Below are 27939 nucleotides of genomic sequence, written 5' to 3'. Positions count from 1 at the left end.
TAAATGGTGAAATCTTGATTTGAAAAGCAAACGTGCTTAAAAATCCAGTTTGTAAAACTACCAGTGATAATGACATCAATCTGTTTGTATCGATGCGTGGAAAAGAAAATGTAAAGAAATGAAAAATATGCAGTGACTCTGCATTATATCTGATACCAAATGAGCTTTGATTTAATGTTTTTGTTGTTAAGCTAATCTAATACAGAGAAACACACTCAGGAATCTGAAATAGACTTTTTTATTCATGTACAAACAGTTTCTGAAAATACAGAGTGCTGAGGGGTTGAACAAATGTATTTTCAAGGCTTTAATGGGGGGAAGCATCCCTGTTGACTTCTGAAGTCTCCAATCAGCTCCTGCGGGCTTCGGTCTGTCTGTGGAGCTCGCCCGGAGACGAACAATGAGGCTGATGAGAGAGAGCGCGCAGACACGCAGCCGTCATAAAGGAAAATATGGTGGGGAAACACGTAGCTACAGCCTACACATCCAGGCACGTCTTCATCACACACACAATCACTGGGGGGATCATCGCATTGGCGGTTGCACTAAAAATACCGAAATCTCGGCATCATCTGTCGGCGTATTCAGCTCCAACCCCATCAAAAAATCCCCATCGTGACAGAATTAAGCAACAAATTCAAGCTGATTGTGGTGGCCTGAGGACGATAGCTCTTCGGTCACTCAGAAGGTTGTTGGTTCGGGATGAGATCTAACCAACCTGACTCGCTCACCTCTCCAGGATCAGTCCAGCTCTTTTTTCAGGTACTTTTTCATGACTGACGCCACGTCTCCCGCCTCGCTGCCCTCCGCCTCCAGCCTCTCTCCCTGAGGCCCCTCCAACTTACGCCGTGGTCCCCTGCCTTGGGAACTTCCTCCAGACCCACCCGAGCTGGATGACTCCGTTTCAGAGCTTCTCCGGCTGCGGGTCGAAGGAGGCAGCTCGCCGAAGTGGACGCTCAGTGCCCTCCTGCCTCCGCGCACCGAGCTCGCCAAACTGCTGGTCGACTGAGCTCTTCGGATGGCGGGCAGGATGTCCGAGGCTGTGTCATCCAGCCCGTTGTCTCCAACCAGGCGACGGCTTTGGAAAACCAAGGGTTCTGGTCCCAGAGTGGCTTCCTCCCCGTCTTCTGTAATAAGACTACCCAAAATGCATTTCCTTGGCACTTGAGGGGAGCGTTGGATAAATGTTCGAGAGAGAACAGACTGCTCTGGTTCCTCCTCTGGAATGACCTGATGGCGCGTAGTGACCGAGGACGCCAAGGTGGAGAGGCGAGGCAGCGAGGGAAGCGAGGACAGGGAGTCACTCGAACTGAAGCGGGACAGTTTGGCTCCGGGTGCACAGGAGGCGGCGGATGTTTGAGCGTTGCCAACGGAGCGAACGCTGGAGGCGCGAGGCAGGAGCGGCGAGGACGGTTTGAGGATGCTGGGGCCCGGCCGAGGCTCCTGGAGGTTCTCTGGAGCGAGAGAGAGGGCGGAGGCCCTTCTCCTGAGAGTCGTGGCTGCGGTTGTTGGATAAACTGGCAGGGAGATGGTGCTCCCGGCGTCTTCTCTGGCATCTCCTCCAGCCCTGCGTTTTCTGAGTCCATCCAGTAATTCAGAGAGGGCTGAGGAGGAGGGTGCCCGACCGAGACCCCTGGTGCCTCCCACCTCAGATCCATCATCATCCACGCAAGAGCTGTTTGGAGACGGATGTTTGTTCCATTAAAACAGCCTCTTGTTTTGCATTTTTCCGTGCCTATAAAAAGGCATCACACCTACCGGAAGCTGTAAGTGCTCATCGTATCGGTGACTGACTGGCGCCCCCCTTGGCTGCTGATGGTACTGCTGCCATAGGGAGAGCCGCTACCACGAGACGCTCCTCTCGGCACTCCTAACCAATTACGAATCCCTTCTCCAACATCCTCTGTCCCAACACTGGACACTGAGTCACTGCAGAACAAAACTCACGTCGTTGTAACAAATCAGGGTGGATGACATGAATTTAAACAATATGTTACACAAGGTAACAGTCATGTCTAATGATATCTGCAAACCAGACTGCAACGCATGCACGTGTATGTGACCCAGAGGACCCGACGACATTCGTATCACATGCTCTATTGAAAAATAACACGACTCATAACATATTATGCAGGAACGGTAATTTATGAGACCTTACGGGTGTGTTCATGTCGAAAAAATGCAAATCTTAAAGTCACAATGAAACCATGCTGTTCCTCTTTGATTTAAAGATGAGGTTTCAACGATTTAACAGAGAAAAATGCGGCAGCCCACAGGCTGTTAGCAGTCATGCATGCAGCCATTATCATTTCATAACTAATTATCTCCTCAATGATAATAAGATCATCGCAGGTTGACATTTCGGGCAATAGCAAATGAGTAGCTGTAGAAGGACAAGATGGATGGAGATGAAGAAGGAAGCTACACATGGGGGAAATAATTAATTGCATTAGCCCCGGAAAGGTAAAAAGGTAACTGCTGATTAGGAGACTCCTGAAATGCTTCTGCAGCCTCAGCCCTGATGCGTCCTGATGTCCAGCAGAGCAATCAAACCAGATCTAAAGTTAAAGTTTGCCTCTAGAGAGCTCAGCAGAAAACAAATAAATCACGGCAAGTGTAACCGTGCTGAACGCTGCCTAATGTTCATATTCTCATAAGCTCCAGGAGGCAGTCTCCCAAATTCAAAAGCATTTAGTCAGTCAAATCGATCAAATGTCACAGATTCACTCATTCATTCAAGTCAGCGTTATGGGATTGCTTAAAGGACCCAGTGTGGCAAACCTGGCAGCTTTTGGCATCAATAACGTTTAAGAGATTCCAACACCAAAAACGTTGCTTTCAAGAACGTCAGAGAGCCTAAACTAACTGTTGGAAGACAAAATGGATTAGTCCACTATTGGACCCACAAGTATTTTTAATCCAGAGGTTTGTGGTAGGTTCGTTTCCAATGTGAAATATAGTTATTTATATTTGTAGCTAACAGTAATAGTAGTTAGTTGGTATTCAAGTCTGTTTGTTCAGCTACATTGTGGAAGCCTGGTTGGGCAGTGTTAATATCTTACTGCTAGATGAGAAATAAATATGCTTATTATGCACTCAAACATGTAAATCTGTGTGTTACTTCTCTGTACATTACATATTTTAAAATCTTCCACACTGGATCTTCTCTGAAGCCTTGTGCAATGCTCTCAGGTCATAGGTCACATGCTTCTCTCGCCTTATCTCTCTCTCACACACACGCACACACACGATTCTTACAGGTCTTTCTTTCGCGTTAAGGACTCCACAGCAGTCTGAGCGCTGGAGTGAAGGGCAGAGTGGTGAAAGCTGAGTTGACCCAAACACACTGGATCTTGTGGACAGAGGGGGACCTCCCCACGCCGGACTGGCTTACCTTTCCGCGTCGCTTTCGTCGCTCGACTCCACCTCCTCCAGTGCGGCCTGCAGATCCACAATGCGGCGGATGGACGTCTCCAGGTCAGCCTGCAGGGTCTGCCTGACGGCGCTGAGCTCCTCCACCTGCATTTCCTGTGAAGAAATACGAGCGTGACACACTGATGTGCAGGCCTACCACACTCTCACCTTCAGGCCTGGGTGTGCAACCCTTCCCCCCCGCCCCGAGCTCGAGCCCACCCCACCACAGCAATTACCGTCATTCCTGCTCATATTATCTCATTAGTCGAAGAATAGAAGGGCACTGGTGTGTCCTCTCATATGACCTGCAGCCTCTAGTCCTGATCCGTGTACTGTAGCTCGTATTTAGACAGAATATTCTCATTCACACACGCTGACACTAGAACAATGTGGTGATTTATTAATCATTCTAGCTTTCTGTCACTAACACACACACACACACACACGGACACACGCGCAGGCTTCTAGGCTTTCAAAGTTATTGGCTTTGTTAGCTTTGAGGAGAGGGGCGCCAGTGCAGTGGTTGTCATAGCGACACATAACTATGTACGAACGGGTGCGTGTCAGTGTCTCTGAGCGCACGCCCATAACCTTGAAGAGACAATGAGGATTAATCAGAGAGAGAAAGCGGGATGAGCGAGAGATGACACTAAGAAGGTTGGTGGAGGAGCATGTGTGTGTGTGTGTGTGCGCGCGTGTGCGTGTGTGTGCGTGTGTGTAAGTTGCTGTCTTGGTACTAATAAATTAATAATAAGTGAAACCGTGTCTTTCTTTTCCTCAGCTCAGAGGTCACACTAACTGTTGTGAGGTGCAGCCAGACAGGGGAGGTCATTTTGAGCTGAACAATGTTCCTCCAACAAGACTAGAATGAGTCTGTTATGTCCTGATGCATCTGCAGACAGCAACACAACCAGGCATTTTTTTCAAACATTACACTTTGCCATGGATTGTAACACAGCAACAGCCTATGTGTGCTGCTGTGTCGTGTCGCTCGCTATTGATTTCAGTTAGCATGCTAATGGGCTAGCCCTGGCCCAGTCCAATAGACCCAAAGTCAATCATCTTCTGCTGCTGTAAACTGGCTGCCCTCTGTTTCAGAGCTGTACCCGTTCCCAGTTTTACATCTATTCACGTTGTGCCTGCGGTGACTCCGTCTGTGGAGCCTGGTTGCAAACTTGGCAGATTTTATTTAGCTGTTGGATCAATACCCTTTTAACTAAGTTCACTCCAGGATAATCGAAGCCAACAGGAAAGAGGGATGAATTTGGTGGTTGTTCCTTGGATGTTTGAGCCAGCCTCCCAGCTGCCTGCTAGAAAACTTTTTGTCAAAACAGCCATCAACGGGAAAGTTTAGCAAAATCTGTTCACAGGTGCAGAAAACTCCTCCCTTCCTCTGTCGGCGCCGCGATCAAACCGACACGCTAATGAAGGAGATGTTTTATAATGATCCAGATAATGCAGCAGCTGGCGTCTTTGGTAATGAGAACAGAGAAGCGGAGGCAGGGAGGATCGTTTTCAGTCACCTCGGAGTTTCTTAAATACCAGCGCATGTGAGCAAACGCCCTTCAGGGTTTAAATTTAGCCACCAGATGGGGGAGGGCATCAGATGGAGCGGCAGTGATCTATCTACAGGTGGTAAGAAGAAAGAATCTCCTCTCTGTTACATCCCTTCCAGGAAAATGCTGTTTGAATGAAACGAAGGTGTCAGTCTGCTGTTTCATTACCTTTTGCTTGAGTAAACCAAGGAGAGTAAACCAAGGAGAGGCTGGGCTGGGATTGCGTTAAGACAAATATCGTCTGAGTTCTTGCCTCCTCCACATGCAGCCAGGTTGGCCATTTATTCTATTCCTGGGCCTCTGGCTGTGGCGTCTCCTTTAGAACGCTAACATGACTTGATCTCGGCCGAAGCGCTACTGATACAGCTGCTAATATTACTGCTTGTTCTGCTGCTCCTGCTATTCAGATCCCTGCATGCGTGCATGCGTGCGTGCATGTGTGTGTGTGTGTGTGTGTGTGTGTTTCTACCCACAGGAGATGGAAATGTCCTGAATTACTGCCAAACTGCTCAAAAAGAGAGGTGCTCTCTGTGACGCTGATCCTGGATTTAGCCCAGCGGTTACACTGGGAGCTTTTTTCTCTCCTGCCCACACCAGTTTGACAGCTGCCCACCAGCAGGAACATCCCTCCAATAATTGATCATGTCGATTAGTTACTTCCCGTCTTTAGGGCCAAATATACACTCATGGATTTTGTATCCTAATTCCAAAGGGTTGACTGGTGTTTGGGAGCCTTCGGCCTCTCTCACCAGTTTGCTTCAGTTGTGTTTATATTGTCGGGACCTTCAGGTGTCCGCTGTGCTGCTGTTGTGTTCTGTTACCAGCTCCATGCGTCTACGGCCGCTCTCCTGCTCTCTCTGTGTCAGGTCCTCCATCTCCAGCCTCATGTCCTGCAGACGCTGCTGGTAGTAGCGGGCGTTCTCTCTCTCCCGAGCCTCAGCCTGGGCGCTCTGCTCCAGCTCCTCTCCCAGCCGGACCACGCTGTCCCTCAAACGCAGCACCAGCACCTGCCGTCAGAGATGTGGATCAGAAAGGTGAAGCTAATCCGCTGCACACGGATGTTCGTTAAAAGTGGGAAGGAATCATACCCATACCTCAAACCTCTTGACCTGCCCCCGCTGAAACTCCAGCTTATTTTCCAGATCACATACTCGTGCCTCCTGTTTACTGACGATACTGCGCCCCACAGTGGAGGACTCCAGAAACTGCACCCTGGACACACACTGCTGGAGCTGCACGACAGAGGTGAAGAAACTGAGCCTAGATCTAACACCACCAACTGTTTAAGACCCTCTCGAGCTCTGGGTACCTGTTCTTGCAGCGAGTGTCTCTGTTTTGTCACCTCCTCCAGTTCAGCTTGAAGCTCTCTGATCTGGGAAATATCACTGGAGGACTAATCCAGTGATCCAGAGGGACTTTTAAACTCAGGACAAAAGTGTGAAGAAGACCAACGGGCTGAGATGATACCTGGGCAATGAGTGCCTTGTGCTTCTTCATCAGCTCATTCAGGTCCTCCTGGTCCTCCTCCACCCTCTTCAGGAGGTCCATCTTCTCATGATGCAGCAGAGCAAGCTGCTCATCTACCTAGAGGGTGAAGTCAGTTACAGACGGTTGTGTGGGTCCAGTATGTTCTGTTGAGTTTGAACCAGCGACCTTTATGACACTAGTGCCTATTCTACAACACACTCACCAAACTCTTCTGTCGGCAGATGTTTTCCAGTTCAATCTGAGTGTTCTCCAGCTCCTGAGCGAGCGTCTTCTGAATGCTCTCGGTCTCCAGGAGCCTCGCCTCTCTGTCTTCCAGCTAAGCGGCGAAACAGACTGTTAGCAGACATTGTTTCAAGCAACGCCGCTGCGAGACGTGTCTACCTGGCAGTGCAGGCGCTCGATCTGCTCTCTGCTGCCGTTGGGCAGGTTTGGGGCCTGGCTGTCCACGGTGGAGAGAAGGAGCTGGGCGTCGGCCAGCAGGGCGTGAGTCCTCTTCAGGTCTCTCCTCAGCTTCTTCTCCACGTCAAAGTCTCTGTGGCCCACCTGGAAGACCGGACGAGTCTTATCAAATTCATTACAGGCTGCTATTCGATAATATTTCATCATTTCGATGCAATTCGATTATCTTCAGGAAAATACAATGAGGATCGCGTACCTGGTCACACAGGGTGGCAATCAGGCCTTCCAAGTCATGCTTCTCATGAATCACCATCTGTTTTTCTTCATATTCCTGCTCCAGCTGCATCTCTAACTGTCTCAGCTGGACACACACACACACACACAAACACACACACAGAGCAAACAAAGACAGGACGATCTGTTATTGTCCTTTCTCCTGCAGCAGGATCTGTGCCGATAAACCTCCATCATCCAGTATGAAGGAAATAACCCGAAGAAAATCCTCCAAGTGTTTCTTTTTCTGAAAGATTGCGTCAGTTTAGGGTTTTGTCTCTGCTGTAGGAGAGTCCAGTTATGAAAAGAAATTCATCCTACGAATGAAACTAGTAGCTGTTATATCAGTCGTGAGTATTTGGAATAATTAGGTTTCAACTTTACATTTAACCTTATTTTAATTTAAATGGAAAATGCCATATTTCTACCAGTTTGCTAATGTAGCTAACATGTTTGCTTGGTTCCTCTACAGACCCCATATTCATTCTTTGTTTGAAATGTATGCATTTGATTTTTTTTTAAAAACTAGAGCCTGTTGTGAGAATACTTGTTTATTTGGACAACCTACTCGTCTCTGTGAGGACTTGTGCACATCCTCCAACTCCTCCTCTTTGTCTTCCAGCTCTTTTTGATGCATCTGCTTCATCCTCTCCAGTTCCATCTCGAAGCGCATGTGGACCTATCACAGAGAAGAAGACGGTGAGAACACAGCAGCAGGGGAACACCTGCGCGTTGGGCAACACCTGTTGCTGCTGCTGTATTTTGGCGGAGAGCGTGGTGACTTCCTGCGCCCTCTCGCTGGCCTGGCTCTCCAGGAGTCGGAGCTGCTTCTTGAGGTCGGGGAGCGACTCGGAGGCGAGATGGATGGGCAGGCTGAGGTCACGGATCTGGGCGCACAGCTCCTCCTTCTGCTGCTGCAGATGTTCCGTCTCTGTCTGGCTGTCCTGCACGCAGCCACGCAAACAGGTCAGCAGTCAGAGCATGTCCACGGATAATGAATGTTTAAAGGTGACGCTTGTGTGGCAACGTCAATAAAACAGCAGAAGAAATTGATTCAACTAGGAAATTGGTACGTTTTGAATATTTTATAACACTCTGGAACAGCATCTCCAAATCAGTGTGTCCATATTTACACAACTATCCATTAGATTCCTTTCTGCCATACATATTAGAATAGACTGTAGGTTTAGATTATATGTGTCAGCTATAATTGTATGTATGCTCACTCTCAATCTAAACCAGCTGACCCAGTCTTTGTCTCTGTGCTGTGCCTCCGAGCGATCTGCTGCCCATCTCCAGGCTTTATTTCCCTTTTGGCACATGCAAGACCCCAAAATAGAACCATCCCACCAAATATATGCTCAATATTACTTATTATTTTTATTCAAATCGGCTCTCTGAAGGCACGCCGAGACCATTAGGACTAATGTGATGGAGGCTGGTGGTGGAGGTTTTGCTACAGAAACGTCTGAGTAAAGAAGTCAGCCCTAAAAACAGATTTCTGATCCAGGAAGCTGAGTCACTGCTCTCCCTGCTGGATTCCTTCAAGGTTCTGAACACGCACCTGGAGGTTCCGGCGCAGGGTGTAGATTTCAGTCCCCAGAGCTGTGGTTTCCTGTAAAGCTTTGTCCTTTTGATCCCTCTCATTTTCAGCTTCCTCCAGAGCCTGAGCCAGCTCACTATCAAACCTGACAACAGGGACAACAACAACAACAGCTCATCCATCCCTCCATCTTTTCCCCTACGGGGTCGGGAGGGATTGGCTGGAGCCTTTCCCAGCTCGTTAGTCATCACGTGAATTCAACTAAAATGCTCAACAAATGAAGCAGGGAAGCACACACTTGTATTTAAAGAAAGGTTATTGCAACAAAAACCGCCTCTGAGCAATAAGGAACCGACCTTTAGCCAGAAATCTGATTTGAATTAAGGACTCTTTCATCCAGAACCTTTTTCCAGGTCCAGCTTTCATTGTCAATGATGCAGCACAAACGCAAGAGGGGAACATTAAAAACTGACCTCAACATCGTTTGGTTTTATGAGAGAAAAGCTGCTTTTATATTTTCTCAGCTGTGCCGTTTCGACTCTATTTAATGAACCCCGGCTGCCAAAGTAATATTAAAAATGTGTTAGATTGGGAACATTTATCATAAAAATGTACAAAGGAAAACCTCGAACTAAGAGGGCTTTTGTTTCAGGCCGTTTCTTCTCTAACATCACCGCTACAGACCCCCCAATTACTCACAAATACCACTATCTGAGAGGGAAACATCGCAACACTTGGACACAAACCTCCTCTGTTTGCGCTCCAGCTCATGCACGCGGCCCTGCAGGCTGTCAGTGAGGACCCGGGCGTCCTGGAGGTCAGAGGTCACGCGCCGACAGTGACGTTTCAGTTCGTTCGCACTCCGTCTGGACTGCTCCAGCTGGGCCTGGAGCGCAGCCACCTGCTCGCACACACACACACACACGCCCACACTCACCATCTTTGTATGTATCTTCAGATGTTTAATCTTTCGCCGGCGTTCCGCTGCACACCCCAGCGTCCTGCCTCACCTTGGCATCGAGCTGTTGCCGACTTTGTCGCTCGTTTTCCAGTTTTTCCTCGGTCTGCTTGAGTCGTCTACGGACGAATTCCACCTCCGTCTGGCAGCACTCCAGCTGCATGGCCAGCTCGCCGTCTGCGTGGGGCGAGGCAGAGTAATGGGCAGAGACACCGGAGGCTATTTGTACTCGCTGTCTCCAAGTTTGGGACATCGAGGTGGAGCATAAATCTGCCTCTTTTAAAGACAATGTTGGGATTATTGCACTGAGTTTGGGATGTTTAGTGGAACAGATTTGATTATTTTTCAAACAAATGGGTTGATGAGTCACTTCTAGAATCTTTGTTTCTTTAATGATGAGAAACATCAGACCTGAAAAAAATAATTAGACTGTAAATCTTAACCTCTGCAGTGTGTTGTCAGCACACTGTATGCAGTACACTCGTAACCCCTGGCAACAGAGGAGGAACTACGGCCTCCACGGCTACAGAGAGAGGCTTCCCCTGGCAGACTGACATTTACCTGTTCCTGCTCCTCTCTGACTCTCAGCAGCCTGGACTCTCTGTTTCTCCTCCTCCAGCTGCTTCTCCAGTGTTCCCATGGTAACTTTACACTGGTCCAGACGAGCCTGGTGGAGACAACAGACATTCAGCTATCAGGGAGAAGCAAGAATAAACCACAACTCTTCCATTAAGTAATAGATTACTTTTACAAACATCTGTGAGGCTCTACCTGCAGTTCTTTGTTCTCCCGGCTGAGTCGGAGTCTCTCAGCCCTTTCCACATCCAGAGCCTGGCCTACCGCATCGCCACGGAAACGCTCATCACTGAGCTCAGATGTCACAGCTGTAACCTGCATAAATATAAAAGCATAGGCAGAGTGTGTGTGTGTGTGTGTGTGTGTGTGTGTGTGTGTGTGTGTGTGTGTGTGTGTGTGTGTGTGTGTGTGCTGCAGACCTTGGTCTCCAGGCTGTCTGCAGTCTGCCTCAGCTCATTCCTCTCTTTCTCTGATTTCTCCAGGCGCCGTCTCAGAGCCGTTATCTCATCCTGACAAAACCAAGGAGAGCATCTCGCGGCAAATGAAACATCCTAAACGATCAGTTTCAACACCGCTTTGTTAGCAGATCCGTCACAAAGGGTCCAGCAGAGCGGCAGCATTGACGTGACGCTGCTGTTTTTGCCGGTCCCGAGGGTCACACGTTGCACCAAATACTCGGAATAATCGAAAATATCAGCGATCTATGTGAGCTCACTCTTCTCTCTGTGTGTAATTGTGAAGCTGGCACCCGCGCGGGCGTGTGAGCATGTGTGCGTGCGCGCGCGTGTGTGTGTATGTACCTCTTTGGCTCGTAACCTTTCATTGTCCATGTTGACATCGAGCAGAGGACGCACGCGGCAAAAAAGTTTCCACCAACTCCACTTGGACACGACCCTCAGAGCCCGCAGGTTCCTCTGCAGACAGCTGACTGCCATCTGCTGCACCTGTACACACACACACACACACACACACACACACACACACACACACACATACACACACACACACACATAAACACACACACATTAAGGTGTGAATGACAGTTGAATAATTCCAAATTCAGATGTTAGGACACAAACTAACCTTGAGTTTTCGGTATTTCTGACGGGCCACGTGTCCCCTGCAGGACGCCTGCAGGTAGACCAGCCAGCCGGTGACCTGCTGATCCCTCTGTTGCTCCAGGTACTGCAAAACTCCGCGCTTCATGAACACCTGAGACAACCACAGGAGGACCGGTGACGCTTTACGTCCACTGGATTCATATGGTTCAATTAGAGGAGGTCTTACTCTGCTGTCGCCAATGACGACGCTCTTTTTGTCCAGATCCAAGTCAGCCAGCAACTCCTCCACGGCCTGAAAAGCAAAGCTGGAGGTCAGTTCCTTCACGGTGAACTGAGGCTCGGTCAGCTTGCAGGGGCGTCCGCCTGACCTTTCTCTCATCGTGGCTGACGAACATGGACGCGTATCTCTTCATGATGGGCGGAGACAAGGCCTGGAAATGACACCTGAAGTCGCTCAGAGTCATGTGCTCAGGATAGCCTGGGAGAAACCAGAGGGGGAAACAAGAAGGGCTCCTCAGTGCAACCTCCAGGAAAAATCCAGGAGCTTATACAATTTCAAGAACTTGTTGTACGCCATCTTAGTGGCAACTTTCTTAAATCCAATGATCCTGTATATTGCTCTTTATAGCTGTTAACTGTGGCTCTTTAAACTCATCAGAACATCAATTAAAGGAAAGCACCGTTTTATTGTGCTTTGATATTTGGCTCCTCAATAAATTCCCTGCAGTAAAAATTGCACTTTTCCCGCTGCATCAACAATTAAAGTAGCAATTACGCGCCTTCTGCGTGAACTTTACATAAATGCTGAGCTGCGTCTTGTGGAACGTTAAACTCCAGTGTTATTTCTGCCCAGTGAGCAGTCCACATGTTTATGACAGTGCCAAATCAAGCGTTGCCTCCAGAGCGACATAACATCTGTAATCTGATCTTCAGGTGACTTTAATGCAGGCTCTTTGACTTAACTCTTCTGGCATTTTGGCACCTGGAAGTTTTCATTTTTGCACTCAGCAAGGAGATTGGGTCCACGGCAATGTTTTATCAGACATGCTGACCTGTTCTGTGGAACTGCAGGGCCGACAGGATCTGTGTGGACTGCAGCTGCGCCCTGAGTGCTGGAACATCAAAACTTCCAGCATCGCTCTTTGCGTGGACACACTGCAGGAACATGGGCCTGGCTCGACGGATCAGGTTCACCAGAGCGTCCTTCGGGACGATGGCGGCGGCGGAGAAACAGCAGAAAATCCATGAAAGGCTTTAATAAAAGGGAATAATGGGTGTAGGGGAATGCCGACCGTCTGTAGTTTGACAGCAATGCACTGTGAGTGTCTGCGCATGGCGGACATCCCCCCGCTGAACGTTTTCCTGATGGTGCCGTTCCGCTGCAGAGAGCGCTGGCTGTTGCCCTCCAGACCTCCCAGACCTCGACACAGGGGGGGCAGCGAGATTCTGGGGGTGAACATGGCCTTCACCACCCCTCTGAAGAAGAGGAGGAGAGCTGAACATCATGACCGAGCGCTAAAGCAACCAGAAGAGACAGTTAAACTGCTCTGTTCTGTGCAAATATGATTAAAAATACATTGAATGCATTACTTTGATGTATTAAGTTGCATTTGCTCCTGCAGTGCTGTCACAATATTGTTTGGGCATCTGTCATTTAAAATGTCTAGTTTGACTCATAGATGTCCGATTTGTATGATTTGCGAACGCGGAGATGAAGTAAGTAGATCCTTTTGCAGAAGCTTCCCATGAATGCAGGCGTACTGCTCAGCAACAGCACCAGGACGTCTCCGGGGTGCACCGTTTTCAGAGGTACCGATGAAACTGTGCCTTCAGAACCTGCTTTTCTTCTTCTCCTTCCACATTTTCAGACCAGATGAAGTTGCGTTCAAATGCAAATGGGACATTCTGCCGCCCGTTGGCGTTGGGCCTTCTGCGAAAATACTCACATGGTGGAGTTCTGGAGCAGACAGGTGGCGTTCAGCGATGATGGGTTGTTCTGAATGAGACCGAACCATCCGGTCAGGTCGTAGCGGACCGGGTCGCAGCCCATCAGGTGGTTCACCTCGCACTGCAGCGGCTGCTCACACTGACGCACTGCGGGGACGCACGCGGCATTCAGGGCACACATGGCTGGGACAACATTAACATTGTTCGTGTGCACGTGCACAAGTGTTCGTGTGCACGTGCGCATCTGCGTGTGCTTTACCGGTGCCGCTGAAATACTGGCAGACTCGCTCCAGAGCGCTGTTCTCATTGGAGCCCGGTGTCACCATCTCCTCATCCAGAACCCATAAAAGACCTCTGGGGTCTCCATCTGCTGCACGGACCTTGGAGATTCCCGCACATGAAATATTAAACAGCTCATCTCCAGCAACGCGGCGCTGTAATTGCATTTTTATCTTCCACATTTCAGCCAAAGAAGCAGCAAACCAAACACTTAAAAAGATCTTTCATCTCAATGGTAACATATTGTCGGGAACGAAAAACAAATATGAGAAAATTGTAGACATTTTGAGCCTGTTTTTCCCACTCCCGGAGTTACCGGCTGCATTAGACAGGACTAACGACAACTTCCATGATTATGACCTCATTTTGCAGGTGTTCCCAGGTGATTAATGTGATGCAGGTACCTGTGGGGGCGGCTGGTCGATCGCTGAAACCACCTCAGCAGGACTGTTCTCGGGGTTCTCCAACTCCACCGGGATCCTCTCCTGTCGTCCAAATGTCACTTTAAGTCATCTGAAACTGAGCCCGCGGCAGGTTGGAATATGTCGGCACGGTTACCTGCGCGTATCTCTCCAGCGTGTGTGTGAAAGTGTGTGTGTGGTAGTGCTCCAGGAGCCTCTCCTGCAGGTAGTTGTGGCAGAGCTCAGACCAGCTGGCTCCACGTTCTTCAGCGGAGTGTCTCGGGTTCCTCAGTCCAGGCGTGTCAACGACCATGACCGAAGCTAACGTCAGCTGCTGACTGCTCAGAGCCCTGAGCAAGTATTATTCAGACAGCAGATGGCCAAGAAGTTCTTTTGCTCATGCTTGTTAATATATCATCACTGGAAAATACCTGTTAATTAGAGAGACAATAGCAGTGAAGAGTTCTTCGTAGAGCCCAGCAGCCATTCCTTCCAGACACTGAACCGCTGTCAATCTGGGACCTGCATTTTGAAGCCACAGATCACTTTTTTTATGGAGTAAAAGCTTAAAAGAGATTGAGATGAAACTGAAAGTACGCGTGTCTCTCACCTTCCTCCGCCTCTGCAGCAGTACTTCTCTCTCTGCTGCCCCCGGTGGTGGCTCTCTGCAGCAGCTGCCGGAGATGGTGTTTGAAGACGGCCGTGTGAAGCTCATCCCCTTCACAGCCCAGCACGCTGCTGGCCTTCTGAGCACTGTCAAAGCTCACAAACTGTCTCCTGCCCACTGACAACACGGGGGCAACACGACACTTACAGAGATGGAGGAGGCAAAAGTTCTTGCAGCAGTTAATACAAGAATTGTTAACTGCTGCAGTTGAATTTTAACCCAATTAAACCCATCTCAATCAACTTTGTTTTGTCTGTATGACATTTTTATCTCTTGGTGTTAACACACGGCACTTTTTCATGTGTTTACGGACACAGTGTGAGCGGCGATGCTCTCGACCACGTGTGATGAATCAGTGTTACCTCTGCAGGCCCCGGCAGCTCCCAGATGGTAAATGGCAGCAAGAACATGCCATATAGCCTTCTGCTCAGTGGCTGAGAAGCCAAGGGTTTCCATGGCAGCCAGCAACTTGGTGAAGGCGACGGACGCTCGCTGCTTCTCCTCCACCTAAGAACAGCCCAACAGACAGTTTCAGCATGGCTGAGGAAGATCAAATCCTCCACCAAATTCTACACATGCAAAGCTAGTTTTAACATTTTAGCTAGTATGATGACATCATCAGGCCGAATGGTGATCCTCTTCTGATTGGCTAAAGGTGGATGTGAGCAGGCGTGAATACGATGATTTAATTCTGTATTTGTCGCCTTTTCTCACCTTGGCGGGGTGAATGATGCCGAAGGTGTTGGTCTCAGGAAGCTGATGCAGTTGCAGTTCTGTCCTGATGGAGATATTATATTCAGAAACACACACAGTCACATCGCTCTAGCGGATTGATGGTCAATCTCAATAAAAGCAACACTGTGACAGATATTAGTTACGACAACACAAACCCAGCAAACAGTATAAATATGTCATTATGAACCATTATGCAGCAATAAAACTCAGCTTAGGGAGATGTATTACTGTAATGCTCATAGTCATCAAATAGCTGGAACAGAAGTATCCATTTTGCTGCCGCATGTCTCTTGTGGCTAATATTTTTTCACGCTCCAGGTCAAAATGCTATGTAATGTTTCCATTTGTCCTGTGAATATTATATAGAGACACTAAAGTATGAGGTTGAGAAGGAAGACATTGTACATTGGAAGTTACAGATACATTTTCCACATAAAATATCCTTTACAGAGAAAGAACGGATGTAAAAATGGTGATTTAATGCTGTAATGGTGAGTTGGGGCGGTGCGGTGGTTTTGTGTTCGAATCTCCATCTGGGGTCCAGAGGCTTTTCTATCTTGAGACTAACTCTTCTCCAAAGACACAAATTTGGGGGATAGGCCCAGCCGTGAGCTGGCGAGGGACCTTCGTCTCGGAAGATTACCTCATCGCTGTGCTGAGTCCCCCCAGCATTTGAGAGAAGACCAGGAAGTTACTCTCTCCCGCAGTCGTCTGACAAACCCTCCATTTGTCCAACATCATCGTCTAGAGGGGATGGAGCCATGTCAGAAGGAAAGGCATAAAAAGATGTTGTGTGTGTGTGTGTGTGTGTGGGTGCCTGCCTGTAGGTGCCCAGCAGCAGCCTGTCCAGCGTGGTTGAAGTCCAGGGAGAAGACCATGGCGAATCGAGATGAGGCGTCGCTGTGCTGCGAGCTGACGCAGCCAAAGGACCTGAGGACGGTGAACATGGCGTGCACGCGCTCCGCTGGCGAGAGAAGCTGGATTAACCATCTGTAGATGGCGAATTCAAACCTGCCGGCCCGTTCGAAAGTGCCACTCACCGCTCATCTTCTCTCCGGCCGTGCCCGCTTGCTTGAGCAGCGCATGTGTGAAGGCCTGGCACGCCGCTGTTTTCCCTGTTCCACTGCGTCCCACCGCGCACACGCTGTGGTCTCTCCTGCTGCCCACCATGGACACGTGCACACGTTTGACCAGAGCAGCCAGCGCAGGAGGCGCGTCCCACACGTAGTCTCCCCGTCGAGACTTTGGCGTCTGACAGGTAAGAAGACACGATTACGTTCTGTCATGGTTGGCATTAAGACTTGCTGGATAATGTTCCCACGGCAACCATCTAGCTCTGGTTTCTAAAAGTAGTGATTTCAGGACGTGCTAAATTAGCATCAGGCTACATGTTTGTCAGGAGAACAGGGAGTTAAGGAGCTCATATGTGTAACGTGATGTGAAGATATGACAATCCTGTCTTATCAGCTGAGCCTTTCAGGCGCCTTTGTCCAACCACGTGAGCGTGTCCTTGCCCCGCGTCTCTTCTCCGTTCCCACCCAAAGGTTCCTATCAGCCTACGGCGCCCTGCCTTTGGGCCTTGAACGCGTTGGGGTGGCAATACCCTCCGCCCGATGTGTTAGATGTTTTGATGGACAGCTGTCTTCACACCTCATACCATCAGCACACTCTGTGACGCCATTCGCTCAAAAGTGTGTTGGAATCTGCAGACGTGCACCCTCCTTCATCGCACGATGGCGCTCCGACCTGTGCAGGATGCACCGCCGTTAGGCGGCAGCTGGCTCTAAACAGCCTGTAGGCCTGAATGTGTGTGTGCGTTCATCGTTCCGCGTCTGCCTCAGATGATCTGGCAAACCCGTCCAGGTCGTGCTGCCCGACTCGCTCTGGGATTACTGGGATCCCGGTATTTCGGATATGTGGAACAAAGAGCAGCAATTAACGCCGGTTAATTACCGACCGCTCCTCTCGGCGTGTCGGGGAGATTTAAATCATCAATTAATTCGCGCCTGTCTGAGAGTGGCTACAGGTGATAGCAGTAATATTTTCCTCCTCCGCCACGTGTTAGTTTATGCATCAGCATCCATCTGCTGTCAATTAAAATGATCATTATCTCCATAAGCCCACACTTTTGATACTCGGCAGCAACGGTGCAACCGAAGCCGATTAGTCTGAAGGAGGAGACGGCGAGCCAGCGAAACATCAGAGTCTGATCCTGAGAGGAAGCTGTCACACATCCCATCATCATTCTGGGTCAATTCTGTGCTGGGTCCTTTTTTTAAAGGAAGATTTACAATTAAAAAAGCCTCAAAAATGTGTTTAATACAAGCACACATGGTATCCTTTATGCTTTAAATACCGTGTGAATGTTTAGACATCACAGTTTTCTGTGGCCTTAAATCATAGTCGATGTAGTAAACTCATTATTCTGATCGCCTGCAGGTTGTTTCTGGACATTTTCACTCTCCCAACCCCTTGAACTCAACATTTAGCATTTCAAAACAGGTTGTGTTGCTGAGCTCACCTTGCTGTGGGTCTGAATCGGAGGCCAGAAGCTGACCAAGTTGGGTCCGGCGTGTGTGAGCGGCATGTCGGCTCTGGCGCGACTGCTCAGAGTGTTCAGGACTCCGCATTCGTTCATGTGCTGCAGGTTGCTCAGGTCCTCGCACAGGTTCTGCTCCGGGGGATTACACTGCAGAGGGGAAGTGGGTTTCAGGCTTTAAAGGACAGACGGGAGAGCAAATATAGGAAGGGACGCTCGACCTGCTCCGTCTCGTACTCCGTAACGTCATGCAGGGAGCCGTCCGTGTCCAGGCGCACCCTCACCATACCGTCCGGGAGTTCGGGGGTTCCCTCATCCGGCTTCAGTTGGGTGGCTGCAATCGTTACAGCAACCAGTCAGAGACGAGGAAAAGTCACAGACGCACTTTGATTGTTTCATACTTTTTCAGAAGGAAATTGTTATTTTAGTCAAGAAAACCACATCGTTAACAGTTTGCAGCCCCCGAAGAGTCATTACCATGAAATTAGCTGATTTAGATGAAATGATCATTTTATATTCCTTGTGCAAAAAGGAGAATAATGAGCTATAAAACGCAAAAATGCACTTGCTTAAGTAGTTTCCTGAACTGTTTTATGTCTATATAAGATTGGGGGGGGGGGGCTAATTCCCCAGTCCCATGTAAAACAGCAGGAAGTGGATTTCATATGAAGCAGCAGTGAGATTAGAGCAACGCTGCTGGATGTGGATGGATGATAAATTGAGCAGATGGATGTGGAGTGGATCCATCCCGGTGTCATCAGAGCTACGGCGTGTCGGTAGCTTGCGCAGCTTGCTCATGATGTGTTTAATTGGCAGATGAGAAGACTAATCCCTGCAGATTATAGACCAACGAGGGAGACTGTGTCGATATTAATGGGAGAATTTACCAAATGTGGCCTTTCACCCTGAATATAATCGCAACTGTGACACACGGAACGTGCGCTCTATTACACGTGCCCACATCTTTTGACAGCAGGGGAGTCAGTCTGCAGATATCCCATCAAGATGGACACAGAAAAGGTTATTCAATTATCCAGCAGGGAGATTAAAGATAACAATAAATGAATCTCTGCCCTCAAAGAGACCTGCGGCGGCAGCAGGGGGAGAAAAGGCATTTTTGATTTATTTTATTTACATTAGAATGTGCAACGCAAAAAAAAGCCTTAGTTGATGATAAATATGAACCAGAATTGAGTTAAGTATTCCAGAAATACTCCAGGAACTTAAAACCTCTGTGTCTTGATTCTGTCTGTGTGCTTTTAATCAGATATAAACATCACTGGTGATTTATCCGAGGCAGTTTTATATTGATCTAAGCAGCAGAGCAGCATTGTTTAGCTCTTTAATAATCAATTATTCAGGCAGCAGGACAGACTGACGGACTCACCCGGGGTAAAACCGTCCTTGTGAACGTACCACACGCGTCCAGCTTCATACCACACGTCTCTCACCTGAGACAGGAAACAGGAAATGAAACCATTCGAGGGGAAACGTGCCATAAATCCAGATAAACCTTCCAAATCATCAACAGGCGAACCTGTCTCCTGTCGTTCTCGGTTACATTTGCCTCGGCCTGTCTGCCCTCTGGCTGCAGCCTCTCCTCCGTCTGCTCCGCCGGCTTCGCCTCTTCCACCTTCTCCTCTTCCGGTTCTGCCCGTATCGTCGATCTCCTCTCCTCTGACCTCCTGGACGGCTGCGTTCGCACTTCCTGTCTGGCTTCTTGTTTATTTTGTCCGTCGGGGGTCAGCGTGCACCTGCCGCTGCCGTTGATCTGCTCAGCCCGGAGGGACATCTCGGCCTCCAGGATCGGCGGAGTCTGATCCGGGACCAGGAACTGCTGCACAAGGTCGTTGCTCAGTTTGCTCGGCTGCAGGAGGAATCAGAAGAAGGAAATGGTTTTTGAAGTGCGGGTGTTTGGGGGCGCTGATGGGATGATACCGACCGGCCTCTCCTCTTTGACCTCTGGCTCCTTCTGTTTGGTCTCCTTTTCCGATTCTCTGACCAGCTGCTTCAGGAACCCGCCCGGTATGACCGACACAGCCGGCGGCGGCGTGGCAGTGACCAGGGGTGTCTTCTCCTCCTTTATCTGTGGGTATCAACCAGAAAACAATTACAATCTGAATCCCCGTCAGGGAAAAGTGCCAATTCAAGCTTTGTTGAAAAGAATCACCGCTGTTATTGTTGCCTCCCTTCAGGGTGGATGCAGAGGTGAATTCAGAGATCAAGAGTTCTACAGGGAAGTTTGTGGGGGGTTTACACCTTCCTCGCCTTTGGGTGCCACGTTTCAACAGAGAACATTTCCTTTAATGGTTACGACCCACTTTTTCCTTGCATATTTAGCCTCTTTGTCATAATTTGAAGATGAGTTTTCCTGATTGACTTTGCAGAGTGAATGTGATTTTAGCTGAGCTGTTTTAAGAACTCTGGATCTCTGATCCACGTGCACTCAAATTTAAGCTACCAGCAGAGCGGCGCACTCGTTATTCACGGCATCAGAGACGCAAACTTGTTTTCTTTTTCGATTTTCCCACAAGAGTTACGATTTGACCGTCCTGCCAGAACTAATTCATTTTAAAAACCTATTTAAAGCTTTAGCATCACTCACATTCACTTACCTGTTAAGCTGGGAAACAAGTGAAATGTGACTGAACATGAATCCACAAGACATTCAGAGATTATGGAGACTTAGAAATATAAGAGATCATTTTATACTTTAACAAAACACAAAAGCAACGTCACAGTGATGCAGAACTATCAAATATCAAAGCATCAGCTTCCAACCCCCCCAGAAAGAGAAATAGCCTCTCAGTGCAGAAGTCATGTGTGAGTGTGAGTTAAAAGGTGTTCTGTTACACACACAAACACCATTACATGCGCGTGCAGCATTAGAGTTCAAATTAGAGCACACAGATCATTCTGAACCTCCCTTCTGCTCCCACAGTTTTAAGCGTGAAGACAGAGCCATGTTTTAGCTGAGGGAATCGGGTTCAGGGGCGTGGAGAGGAGGTCCCGGGGACGGCAGCCAGCGGTGATGTCAGAGTGGCAGTGTGTGTGTGCGCGTGTGTGTGAGAAACAAAGACAGGCCACCTAATAAAAAAAAGTAAGAGCAGAACACGGTGATGCTTCATTGTGTTGAAGACAAGAAAGGAAAAATGGTGGTTATTCGGTGGTTCCACACACTTAATATCTGTAGAATAAACAGTTAATTGACAGATGGTTCTGTGACAGGGGCCAAAGTTTGCCATCTAGTCCCACAGAGCTCTGTTCTTGACCCACTGTCGTTTTAATGGCACATGTTAGTTGAGGGATTAAGCAACTCCTCTGTGCTCTCAATAAAATAAATCAAAATAAGCACAGAACTTTGAATACAGCCAGAATTTAAAAATGATAAAAGTGTCACAAATGATTCTTAATACTGTGTAATAACCAACAAATGTCGACTGTTCTTTTCTAAAACTGAAGCAGGAACTGTCCCCACACCTCAGTTCCTCCTTACATCTGATCTTCTGTGATGCTTCTTGTATGTCAACACTATTGAGTCGGCATTTAGTATGTGACTCGACTGACATTTAGCATATAAATAATCTCAATCGCAATCCAACTTCTTAAAGTTGGGATTAGAGAGTAAATCATGACCCAACCTCAGGCTGTGAATCACCACATCGGACCACTGCTTGAATCAGAGCCTGTAAACAGCTCAGCAGCAACCAGTTTGGATAAACAACATATTTAGACTAAAATCTGAGGATACACTTAAAATTCTTCCTAAAGTCAAACTCCTGGAATGTTACCATGTGAGGAAACCCTTCTGGATGAGCCTCCAGGGTCAGGAACAAGATCAATCTGTAGTTTGTTGTTCCAAACCAATGTCACAATCCCAGCCCGGCCACACAGGGTCCGACGGGCCCGTTCGCTCGGTCAAATCCGCTCCAAATAAAGCCTGCGAGGTGTCAAATGGTCCCTGTGCACATCAGAGCGCTACAAACCCACACACATACCTAAAAAGGCAATTGCATACCTGGAAAACATAAAAAAATAAATAAATATTTTAAGGGTCCAAAGGAGAGTCCTGCTTCCACGCGAGCGCCAGCACGGACACACGGGCCAGGACAGCCGGAATGAGGCCTCCAGTCAGAAATAGAGCGACCCGGCGATAAGCAACACAGCAGGTCTGACAGACGAGTCCTCTATAAATATCTGCAGGCACGTCTGGGGGTGGGGGTGGGGGTGGGGGGGGGACCCTGTTTGTACAACTGTTTGATATCATATCACAGAAATAAAAGGCACGACAGGGAAGAACACGACCCACCAAAGTTGGGCACTGGACATTTCTGACTGGATTCAAGGCCCTTGAAAATGTGTTTAATGACTACGGGATTTGGGTGGGTGGGGGGGACACAAGCGCACGTGTTCGGATCTGCTGTGACGGACAGCTCCAGCTGAGGGTTCGGGGGGTGAGGAGGAGGAGCCTCCTGGTTTCTAGGAGGAAGAATCTGCACAGTAATGCCAGAAGCTGCAGCTGTTCACGGTAATAACAATGTGTAATTATCCATCAAGATGTAAACAATTGCCCCGGTGGATAAACATGAGCTTCAACATCAGCCTGTCGCTAATATCGAACTTCGGGAATCTTTTCTTTTCCCATACATCATCAGTCGTTAAGCTGGCCTACAAAACCCTGTGGGTTCAATTACACATTTGGACCCCTAAAACACACAAACTACTGTATGACTGATAAAAGGCTTCAAATGTTTACCTAATGACCTCCGTTCACAAAGCGAGTCACCTTCACAAATGCACCATTTTAGATTTAGATTGAGAAAACTGGCAACGCCCGACATTTTGAAACCAAAAATGGAGTTTTCTTGATCTGGCCCAGTTTGTATGTGATTCCACGCGTTGGTCCAGAACAATCCTTTACTTTCACATATCTTGCCGTCGGCATGGCGATGCTTTACTGCTCAACTCCAACTTTAAGATGTCTGACCTCCGTCCGTGCCAGGATCAGCCTGAGCCACGGGCCTGTTGTTTTCGGGTTGTCAGTCCGATTCTCTGGGACGCGATAACCTGAAACCGCTTTGAGGCAGTTTTTGCATGAGTGACCAATTTGACAGGACGAACCGCAACAATCTTAGAGGTCAAAGGTCACTGACACAGACACCTCCTGAGCAGGAGACCTTAAAATTGCTTTCAGGGATTTTCAGTGATTATTGCTACTAAAATTTAATGCAAACAAGTAAAACGCCGAAAAGAACCACGTCACATAATCAACACGGAAAAAGGATTTTTATTCATGAACTGTTTTACAAGCAGTCCAACAAGCAACTTTCTACCTGTTTCAAAGAAAAAAAAAATCATTGAAATAAAATAATTTTAATAATCATTGAATAATATTATCAATTGTATATCAGTATTATCATAACCTTAATGGCAACAATAACCCAAAAGCCAGTAGTATCTGTATTTGTCTGCGGCATATGAAAGAAAAAAAAAATCCAATGGGTGTAAACTGAAGGATTTTCAACAGCAAGCTCTCCACCGAGGGCTCGTCCACGTGGTGGGGAGACGCGGCGAGCCGCGCCTCACGCGCAATAAATATGAAAGAGCAAAGAGTCCTGTATTCAAACAAAAATAATCATCTGGAACTCGCAGGTACAATATCTAAAGTCTTTATGTGCAAGATTTGAGCTGAAGTCTTCACCACAAACAATTATACTCACATCAAAATCCCCGACCTGCCCCCGAACAGTTTCATTTTGTTTTCTACATTAAACTTTTAAATAAACCTAGAGCATTTTTGTCATTTCATATACACATATATTTATATAGAATTTGAGTTATTTCCTATATGCCTTCCTTTTTCAACTGTGTCGACCGTGTTTGAGCAGATAAATCTGTGCGTGGAGGAGGGAGGGGGGAAAAAAGCCTGCTGCATGAACATACGGGGCAAACGTGGAATGTAAGCTTGCACATTGGACATTTTAGAGAGAAGAGCCGGGTGGTGTCGCTGAGTCTCTATGGCAACGTGGCGGATAAAGCGGATGCGCTCTGCATCCACACGCCTTCTCTGGAGATAATGAAAGTTTGGTCACAGTTTTGTACCCACAGAACGCCGCCGCAACCGCCGCGGAGCGCGTTTGGGCCGGGTCCGGGTGCCACGCGCGCTCGTGATTCTGGTTTGGCTGTTTCTGCAGCGACGTGGGTACACAGATCTGAAAAGTCGGCTTCCCGTCGGTGCCACTTGATCAGCAACAGTTATTTGGCACATTTAACATGGATTAAGTAACACATTGGGCTAAAAAGGTGCAACGACGTACATCTCAACGAAAACAATAAAAACCATTTTGGTTTACAAAAATAAAAGACACCTTTAAAGGTGACGACGTTTCTCTATAAGATCTCTCCCCCTGACTGTTAAAGGCTACAAAGGAAAAAAAAAAAGAAAGCAAGAAAGTGATCACACAGCACCACCCCCCCAAATCAACCCTTTTTCTACTTTAGGTCTCACATCACAGCTCTGGAAATGCTCGGACGTCACAGATGAGGACACTAATGCATAAACAAGAAAAACCCTGAAATTAATGAATGGATTTAACCGTGCTCCTCCGCTCTAAGGTGTGATTTTAATTAGAAACAAAAGACAAATCAGAACGTAAACCTGAAAGGAAATTCCACCCTGAAACACTTTTATGGGCGATAAACTGGTCTCGTGCTGTGCAGTCGGTGCATCGGAGCCGGGAGAGTGCAGCTATGAGGTTTCTTATTTTCCCCTCCGCTGCGACGCTACTTAGATGAGGCATTTTCATTAAACGCAAAGAAAACATGCGGGCAGAAATAAACTGAAATGCTTTCGCAAAGCCCTTTTAGCGTCTCTGTACTGTAACCAAGCCTCTCTCTGCAGCGTCTCCTTTGAATCCAGGCAGAGCAACACCGGGATGTCCCATCATCACCCTGCAGCGGCTGTTGAGATAGCCGTGAAGCTAGGGAGGGAAAATGCAGCGTCAGAGCGCACATCGCATAACAGTTCACATGTGCCACGAACAACATTTGTAAATGATGGAATAACACGGTAATAAATGTGATCATTCCCCGTTCTGGGTGAACGTTGAACAGCTTGATTGGTGTTGCTGCTCAAGGTTCTCAGCCTCGGTAGTCCTCCTACAGACAGAGGGTCAGTTCGCGGGCTAACGCCGGCACCGGCAGCGCACTCGCTGTTGCCTTCATCCTAGATAATCCCGTTCCACCGTTAATTCCACACCCCCTTCTGGTAACCCAAGCGAACCATTTAATGTGGACGTGCAGCTTGATTAACAGCTTACGACGTTAAACAGTTTTGTAACCGATGGTTCCGTCCATGGCATTTCAGGGTGGATTTTTTTTCCCGTCTTAATTAGCTTTAGCTCTTCATGTCTCCTCCAAAAATTCCAAAAGCTGTGACCCCAAGGTGTGTTTTTCTTACACAGGCACCCACCCCAAGTTTATGTACAACATCGGAGCCCAACATTTTGGCCCGTTGGGAGGGTCTTGTCCCTCGCAAACGGACACGGCCCAGCTGAGGTAACGCAGCGCCGTGAAAATGGTCAGACCCCGGACCGACCTGCCCTCCGATCCCCACCCCTCTCTTCTCCTTCCCTACAAAGCCAGGACAGATTTACAGACAGAGAAGTTCCTGATGATGCAGACACTAAAACACCGGGGATGCACAGCCAAAGAGGCGCTCATATATACACTCACTTCTTCAGCCCCTCCCTTGTCGCATGCTATAGTTACACTGTTGTCCCCGGTTACCGATCATTAGGTAAACCAGCCTTTATGGTTTCCGTAGCGACCAACTGCTGTTTTTCAGCCAATGGAATCTCAGTCTCTATGGTAACTGGGCGTACAAGAGCCAGTCTGTAAAAGTCAGTGGTTCCTGCACTTCCTGTTTTCTGCATTGGAATGATCAGCCTCCCCCCCTCCATCACCGCCACTCACAGTCACCCTCATCTTCCGTGTCCAGGGAGCAGCATGTGCCGTCGAGCAGGTCCTTCTGGGTCTCGTGTGAGTCAAGTCAATGTTAATGTTGGCACTTGATGCACTTCAGGAGAACGGGGAGGAATGGTTGAGGAGAGTGATGAGGAGATCTCCAAAATACGAGCACGCTCTCTTCTGCATCTTCTCAGGTAGGTGGAGACAGACATTAAGTCCTTTGGCTGACTGTCTCTCAGCTAGCCGGAGCATTTGGTCCCATGCTGGGGCTGAAAGTGGGCCCAATAAACAACAAAACAAACAAGGGAGAGGACCCTTCAGATTCACCTGATTTCAAAAATAGAGTGAGGCAGCAGGAGGAAAAATAAGAGAGAGAAAGAAGAGGAAGAGTACAGACAAAATTAAAAGGACAAGACGGGACAGGAGAGGACCGGGCGTCAGTCCTCGTCACATTCATGCAGAGGTTCTTCACATGCCAAGTCCTCCTGAATGTTTCTCTTCCTGTCCCTCCCTGTTAACTGGCAAGGTCCCATGGCAGACAAAACTAGATCGTGCTTATGACTGGTCATAGGGTCAAATGAGTGTGTGTGTGTGTGTGTGTGTGTGTGTGTGTGTTGAGTTGGTAAGAAGCTGGTGGGCATTGTCCGTGTACACACTTTGAGGCGCTGTGGGGGGCAGTAAGAAGGTGTCAGGGGCCAATAGTCCTGAAGCTGATGAGAAAGGGTAAAGTGAGATGCAGAGTGTGTGTATTTGTGTATAATGGCGTGTTAAGTGTGTACTGATACATATGTGTGTATTCACAGGCCATTGCTATTGCGGTGTGTGAGGGGAGGTTTGGAGAGCTCCACCACTCCGGCACGACCTTTCCCGATGACTTTTGGGGCGCGGCGCAACAGTTTCTGGGCTTCTGTGAACGCCTCAGTCAGCTCTTTTTTCCACTGCACAAACTCCGGGTCACTCTGCCGAAAGAAAACACAACCTTTAAGAGATGAGCTGTAGTCCGGAGGGGAAATGGGGGCCACGTTACGGTTCTACCTCACACTGCAGCACGAACTGCTTCCCGCCTTTGATACGCAGCAGGATGCATTTCTTGTCTTTAATCTGCGTCTCTTCCACAGTAACGATTTGCTCCATCGTCAGCAGGTTTTGCTGTGAATGACATCGATCAAAAATAAGTCAAAAGCAAACTCAATCCTCAGACTGCTGCGTCACAGTTGACCTCTGGATTCCAGCAGATTAGATTGCGGATCAAACTAACACTGTCTTTTGGTCCAGAGCAGCAGCAGTTATGACACTGTACCTAAGTGAACTTGAGGTTTAATCTAGGTTGGAGTTTCACATCTCTTTACCCAATACTGTGGGTGGTTTTTTCTTGTCACGCTACATGATTATAGTTTTTCCTAAGGGGATTTCAAAGCCAGAGAATAAATACAACTTGATATCCAGGCCAGTCAATATTGGACAATTTAGTTTAAAGCAAATGAATAAAAATCTAACTCAACAACAGAAGTTGACGACTGGCTGCTATTAAACCTGTATTTTGCCAGTCAGGAGATAAAACTGTTGCAGTCGTGGGCTATGTTTCTCAAATTTCACTGTGTTTTTTTTATAAAATCATGAATAACTTGGTGACCTTGGGGAACTCGTGTAACAAAAAATGATAGAGTTCATTAACTATGAGCGCAGTTGCTCATGAAGAGGAACGTGTAGATGGAATAGGCAACACTAAAGTCCAAAGCGGGGAGGTACTCTATAGCTCTAAACACTTGAGCAAAGCGAGGGCTCTGAGGATGCAGCGGGGACCTGGAGTTCACACTCACCCCTTCTTTGTGCTTTTTAAAATGATTTAGCCACTTTTCCATCAGTGAGTTGTCAGGACAGACAGACAGACAGACACCCACTCTTTATCATGGACAGACGTGAGCGGAAAACGTGCAGAGGTGTGTGTGTGCAGGGAGGTCGGCTCACCCGTGACTCGCCCTCCCCCCTCCATTCCACACGATTGGGGAAGAGATAGAAGTAGCGACGCTGCCACTGAGTCAAAAAGGGGTTCCCGAGCTTCAGCATGTAGCCGTGCATTATACAGTCCTTCCCCAGGGCGTAGTCTGCACCCGGACACACACACAGGTTTGACA

General features: G+C 48.1%; 2 protein-coding genes across 6 annotated transcripts in view; both read right to left on the bottom strand.

Annotated features, from left to right (window-relative positions):
• Positions 1–285: 285 nt before the first annotated feature.
• LOC101071504 (unconventional myosin-XVIIIb-like) lies at positions 286–22004 on the bottom strand. 5 transcript variants are annotated; one of them, XM_029837900.1, is made up of 43 exons: positions 21855–22004; positions 20763–20923; positions 19779–19922; positions 19374–19703; positions 19224–19287; positions 18058–18170; positions 17819–17986; positions 16338–16548; positions 16119–16261; positions 15941–16041; positions 15277–15340; positions 14925–15069; positions 14506–14679; positions 14327–14417; positions 14053–14245; positions 13899–13979; positions 13475–13595; positions 13215–13362; positions 12561–12744; positions 12321–12471; positions 11637–11746; positions 11495–11560; positions 11291–11419; positions 11008–11151; positions 10627–10716; positions 10403–10522; positions 10193–10298; positions 9684–9808; positions 9420–9574; positions 8695–8818; positions 7874–8074; positions 7699–7809; positions 7114–7218; positions 6840–7001; positions 6661–6774; positions 6438–6554; positions 6280–6363; positions 6065–6202; positions 5792–5977; positions 3395–3528; positions 3259–3300; positions 1759–1929; positions 286–1675 (listed from the first exon to the last, which is right to left on the bottom strand). In XM_029837900.1, exons 2-43 carry the CDS (start codon positions 20799–20801, stop codon positions 742–744), a joined length of 6333 nt encoding a protein of 2110 aa, XP_029693760.1. In that variant the 5' UTR covers positions 20802–20923; positions 21855–22004; the 3' UTR covers positions 286–741. The 5 variants fall into 5 exon arrangements, with proteins under 5 accessions (XP_029693760.1, XP_029693762.1, XP_029693761.1 ...); XM_029837901.1 differs by lacking the exon at positions 21855–22004 and adding an exon at positions 21628–21764 and having other exon boundaries at positions 742–1675; XM_029837902.1 differs by lacking the exon at positions 3259–3300.
• A 1098-nt stretch (positions 22005–23102) lies between these two features.
• grk3 (G protein-coupled receptor kinase 3) overlaps positions 23103–27939 on the bottom strand; it is a 35616-nt gene continuing 30779 nt past the window's right edge. The window contains exons 19-21 of the mRNA XM_003965365.3: positions 27773–27909; positions 26840–26953; positions 23103–26763 (exon numbers count right to left, since the gene is read on the bottom strand). Of these exons, the coding sequence (XP_003965414.1) occupies positions 26602–26763; positions 26840–26953; positions 27773–27909 (413 nt within the window). The 3' untranslated portion in view covers positions 23103–26601. The remainder of the gene's footprint in view (positions 26764–26839; positions 26954–27772; positions 27910–27939) is intronic.

This window comes from Takifugu rubripes, chromosome 6 (assembly GCF_901000725.2).
Source record: "Takifugu rubripes chromosome 6, fTakRub1.2, whole genome shotgun sequence".
Classification (NCBI taxonomy): Eukaryota; Metazoa; Chordata; class Actinopteri; order Tetraodontiformes; family Tetraodontidae; genus Takifugu; species Takifugu rubripes.
This window is presented reverse-complemented; position numbering and strand designations above follow the sequence as displayed.